The following is a 5,687-nucleotide window of genomic DNA, read 5'->3' as shown; positions in this document are numbered from 1 at the left end:
TTTGCACCTATAGACTATACATATCAACAGGTAAGTGCACTGTTACACACCCCCAGAATGCTTTTGAACGCTTTAGAATGATGACTATCGAGTGTGACTGGTGTTTATTGTTGCATGCAATGACTGCCTTTGCAACTTTTTCAACACATTCAAGCACTTGTGATGCCTTTTGGTAGACAATCTGACCGATTGTGAATTGCATGCGTGTTGCCTGCACGAACCATCACTTCTATGCTGAAAGCAAAACCAAATAGATCGCAAGACACTTTTAGGCACTCGCAAGGCATTTCGAAAGTTTCCGAAGTGTTGCATGTTGCTGCTTTTTTGCCTATTATGGCATTTTGCGGTGTTTGGAAGCCGGCTAAAATGCACAGATTGTTTTCATTTGCCGCTATCGCCCCAGTGTGCAAACTTCCCTTTAAGGGAGTGAGGCTGGCCGCTCGGAGCCAATGGCAGCGCCGCGTGGCGCGCAAGCGAAGCGCTGACATGCGAGCCAGTGGCTCTTTAAAGGGCTCATCTGGCTCACTGGCTCACTGTGCCTGTGTGCGCGCAGCCGAGGACCTGTTAGCGTATCACGTGCCACATCCTTAATGAAGTGGACACACGAGGGGCGCCCGAGTGCGCATGCGCCGGGTGTAAAATGTAGTTGGAAATGAGGTGTCCGTCTTGGAGAAGTCGACTTTTAAAAAGCATCGGCAGCCCCTGATATGACGACTTCGCTGCTTGTGCATCCACGCTGGGCGGACACCTTGATGTACGTTTATGAAAAAAGCCCGAATGAAAGCGGCCCGAGTAAAAGCCAAACAATGGAGGGACTGAGCGGTAATTGCCCCGCGACCCACTGCAGGGACCTGATGTCGCACCCCGCCCTGGGACGGCACTCCGGCACCATCGCCAGCCACCAAGGCTCCGTCTACTCGGATATTTCCTCGCCGGACAGCGCTCGCCAGTGTCCCGCCCCGCAGTCGTCCTCGGGCGCCTCGCTCAGCTACGGCTACCCGTTCGGGGGCCCCTACTACGGCTGTCGGCTCTCCCACTCGCACAACGTCAACTTGCAGCAGAAGCCGTGCTCGTATCACCCCGCGGACAAATACGCCGAGCCCGGCACGGCGCTGCCCACCGAGGAGCTGTCGAGCCGGGCGAAAGAGTTTGCCTTCTACCCCAGCTTCGCCAGCTCGTACCAGGCCGTGCCGGGATATCTGGACGTGTCGGTGGTGCCCGGCATCAGTGGCCACCCCGAGCCGCGACACGACGCCCTCATCCCCATGGAGGGCTACCAGCACTGGGCTCTCTCCAATGGCTGGGATGGGCAGGTGTACTGCTCCAAGGACCAGACGCAGTCCAGTCATCTGTGGAAGTCGCCGTTTCCAGGTAAATCACAATGACTTTTTTTTTCTTTTTTTTTTCCCTCCCTCTCCCCCCCTCCATGCCATGAATCTCCCCTTTTGTTTGGAACACGGTCGTCGGGGCTATTTTAAACGTCACCACATTGTTTACATTTGAGTGTTTTTGTTTGGATTTATTTAAAAAAAATGTCAACCTATTCCACTTTAGAAAATCCAACCAAACACACAGAGGGGTCCCCTGAACGTATATGCATGCTGGACAAACAAACACGTCCCAACCTCTGTTTATATATTTCTCAGATGGACTTTGCTATTTTAAGGCTGCATTGCCCTTCAACTTGACATGCAGCAAACCCCATGCGTGCTCTCACAAAATGGGAAAAAAAAAAAAAAAAAAAAGTGAGTTACAGTGCACTTCATGGTGTGACCTGAGAAAGCAAGCTCCCTTTTTTTTCTAGGTCATGTGATGGATGAACACAAGTTGAGTTTCAGTCACGCAGAATTAGGAAGAGCAGTGCAAACCTTTGCCCCCTTTATGACAAGATAGTGACTTAGCTTGTTTGGACTGTGCCAATAAACCTCAACGCCCTGTGATGTGTTACATATATCAGGACCCACTTGTGTTACACACACACTTCCATACATTCGCACACACACACTTCGGCATCACGTTACACACCAAAATTGTTCATTGGAAACCCTGTCTTATTCTTTTTATTATACTTATGATTGTGTGTCATATAAATTAACACACATGACAACTAATCTCTACAGCTGTTTATATACTGCTTCTAATGTCTCAAACAGGGATATTCAGACGTGTAACCAACTTCCCATATTTAACATTTACCTCCATCCACAATGGAAAAATAGTCACACAAGACCCATGCGAGGAAAAGAAAATAACACACGCCATGCTCCCACGCACGCATATGCACTGTTTTGCTTCAAGATGACATGCAAGGCACCCACGAAGCTCCAATTGGTAGTTTCGTGCTATCATGAACATATTACATGATCCCCTTTTGTTGACTAGCATCCAGTCCTTAAGGCACATGCGCCATTTTGGAACGATAATAATCCAAATAATCCTTCTTTTTTTTTTTGCCATGTTACGTCCCATATTACGTCCATATACTTTTGAAGATTTTAATATCCATTTGAAAAGTGGAAATGTTGACATAAACACACTGAAAATATCGACAACTTGAATAAATAAGCTTCCTTATTCATGTGCGGAGCATTTTTACGCAAAACCAACTTTTAGGCGCTCACAACTTGGCCCATTTTCTCAACGCAGTGTTGCTGTCAGGGCCCTGTGTGCTTCCACTGCTATATTGTGTGCTTGACAGTATTACCCACAATTCCTTGGGACACCTCTGTGCACAAATCACATGCCACTGCTTTAGTTTAGCTCAGCAGGTTCCATATTGACGTGCAGCATAGGCGAAATTGGACTCTGATATGACAGTGATAGATAGATAGATAGATAGATAGATAGATCGACGAATGTTTATTCTCCCTGCATTAATTCTACAGTCGTTGCGTGTTTGCCCATCAAATGCGCGCCCATGCATGCAGATGCCATGATGAATAATTTTATGAGCGGTGAAGCCATTCATAAACATTGTCGCCTTCCGTTTATTTCGTCGTCTGGTCGCCAACGGCAGGTGACATTTGTGCGCATTTATGGATGCGCATTTGACCTTGTCCTTCCCTGCTTCCCTCCCGCATGCAGATGTGGTGCCCCTGCCGCCCGAGGTGAGCAGTTACCGGCGCGGCCGTAAAAAGCGCGTCCCTTACACCAAGGTGCAGCTGAAGGAGCTGGAGAAGGAGTACGCGGCCAGCAAGTTCATCACCAAAGACAAGAGAAGGCGCATCTCGGCCGCCACCAACCTTTCAGAGCGCCAAGTCACCATCTGGTTCCAGAACCGACGGGTCAAGGAGAAGAAATTCGTCAGTAAATCCAAGAGCAATCACCTGCACACCACTTGATGAGATCGCTCCAAACTCCCTGCATCTTATTTACCTCCCGCATCGGAAAGAAGATATAGAAAAGATCATCTTGGCTGTTTTTAATTTAACTTTCATCGCCATCAAAACACCACACGGCCCGAACGATTTCAATTTAGAGATCAAGTCTCTAAAAACTGTGAAAATACTGAAAAAAATGACTCCATATTTGTTTTATATGACTGTATATATATAAATATATAATATTTAAAACGATATCTGTATTTCAAAGTCAAGTATTATTGCGTGTTTTCTTTTTTATTATTATTATTTTCTTATTTCTTCTCTCCAAACCAAATCACAAAAGGACCCGTGACGGTTTTAAAAGAAAACATGACTGATGTTTGCTGACTTTAATTTGATTTTTGATTTTTTTTTTTTTCGGGGGAATAATCGCCATACAGACAGGAATGTTTGTCAGGTTGCACCCAAAAGACTTGAACATCCTTGACGACAAAAAAATTAAAAAATAGTATTTTGGGTGCTACGATTTATTTTATTATTCCCGTTGAATTTTAAAAACCTCTTGGTGGGACTATATGTTCTAAGGCTGCGATGTTTATCTGTGTAGTGCAATGCCTTTTTTATTATTTAATTCATGTAGTATGGCCGAACTGTAAACTACCCAGTACCCAGTACCTGTATGTTCTCCTTGTTTTTTTATTTTTATTTTTTATTTTTATTTTTGTCAACGAAGGATTCTGTCATGCATCTGCAATGATTGTAAACCATTAAAGTCAGTGAGTATTACACATGGATGCACGCTCGTTTTATTTGTGTCGTGCCAAGCTTGTAACTTTGCTGCACTATCCCCTTATCGTTTCATAAATAAATGATAATGAAATTGATCAAATATTCAAATCACTCAGCCACTGGCAGACACTCTTCCTCCGCCACGTCGTACGTGGGAGTCACGCATGCCCGGCTGATGGAGCCGGATTAATAAAAAACTCTTATCAGGCATCATGGCGTCACATGTTGCGGCGCCTTGTTGTCTTTTGCTATAGCAGGCCGCTGTGTGTACATTTTCTAGCCGGACATATTTGTTGTTGCACATCACAAAATGGCCTGTCATTTCTCAAGCGAAATTGTTGTCGATCCTCTCGCTTTTATTTGTTTTTCTTTTAAAATAGTTTCTAATTATGACATGCAATTTTTTGTTTATTTTATTTTTTTTGTATTTTGTTGTTTGAGATGGTGTATATCATTGTATTAGTTGTCCATTTACCGCTACAAAATGGCTGCAAATATGACATCTGTGTTGCGAAAAGTAGAAATAACTAATTGTGCTTTTCTCTCTCCTTTGCTGTTATTGTTTTCAAAACACTTTATAATTCATATATATATATATATATATATATATATATATATATATATATATATATATATATATATATATATATATACTTTCTAATTTGCACTTTTAATACGGTGTGAACAGTCGTTTCACATTTTCTAGTCGGACTTATTTGTTGTTGCACATATATTAAATGGCCCATGAACGTGTATGCAGAAAGAAAACTTGTATATTAAATGGCCCATAAACGTGTATGCAGAAAGAAAACGTATCTCCTTTGCTCTTTTTATTATTATTATTGTTTTTTTGTTTTGTTTTTACATAATTTCTAAAAAAACAAAAAAACAAAAAAAAAACCCCACACATTTGGGGTTTCATAATTTAATATATTTGTTCTTGTTTAGTTGTGAAGTATTTTTACGCAATTCCACCAAGTTGACTAGTTGCATTTATACTGTTGATGGTGCACTTTATAAGCTATATCCCACGTATTTAGAAGAGCAAAAATTTGGAAACCGTTTACACACTAAAGTTTAATTCCCGTTTCGACTCAATTCAAGATGAAGATTTCGAGGAATAGGTTATATACGCAGGTGAGAATTACATTGAATTTGAGGCTTCGTTTTGGTTAATGCCTTTCAATTTTGATTGAACTTGCCGCAAACCACCAAAGAAAGGGTTATTTAGCTAAATGTTCTATACTGTATAGCATACATTCACACAGAAAAAAAAAGTATGGCGCTTCAGTGCAGGTTATTTCTAGTTTTGCACACATGCACGCCTTGAAGTCCATTTGGCCGACCTTCTCAAATGTAAACTTGCAGTATAGAAAAGTCCAAAGTTAGTCGTGACTCACCACAGCAACTGAAAGCAACTTCAGATGAGTTTCTATTACCCCAGGTTTTTCATTTGCGCTTTTATTGGTCTGAATAATCGATAAGTGTTTGACATTATTACTATTTTCTTGCCTGGATTTATTTGATGAGTGCAATGTAGAGACATATCCAGTTAAAAATAAAATAAGCTATCAT

The 5,687-nt window shown here is 42.2% G+C and overlaps 1 protein-coding gene across 1 annotated transcript; it reads left to right on the top strand.

Annotated features, from left to right (window-relative positions):
- Positions 1 to 571: 571 nt before the first annotated feature.
- On the top strand, positions 572 to 4,117 carry hoxc13a (homeobox C13a). Its single transcript, XM_077515260.1, has 2 exons — positions 572 to 1,371; positions 3,085 to 4,117. Exons 1-2 carry the CDS (start codon positions 708 to 710, stop codon positions 3,339 to 3,341), a joined length of 921 nt encoding a protein of 306 aa, XP_077371386.1. The 5' UTR covers positions 572 to 707; the 3' UTR covers positions 3,342 to 4,117.
- Positions 4,118 to 5,687: the final 1,570 nt, after the last annotated feature.

The sequence above is a fragment of the Festucalex cinctus genome, chromosome 2, assembly GCF_051991245.1.
Source record: "Festucalex cinctus isolate MCC-2025b chromosome 2, RoL_Fcin_1.0, whole genome shotgun sequence".
In the NCBI taxonomy this organism is placed as follows: domain Eukaryota; kingdom Metazoa; phylum Chordata; class Actinopteri; order Syngnathiformes; family Syngnathidae; genus Festucalex; species Festucalex cinctus.
This window is presented reverse-complemented; position numbering and strand designations above follow the sequence as displayed.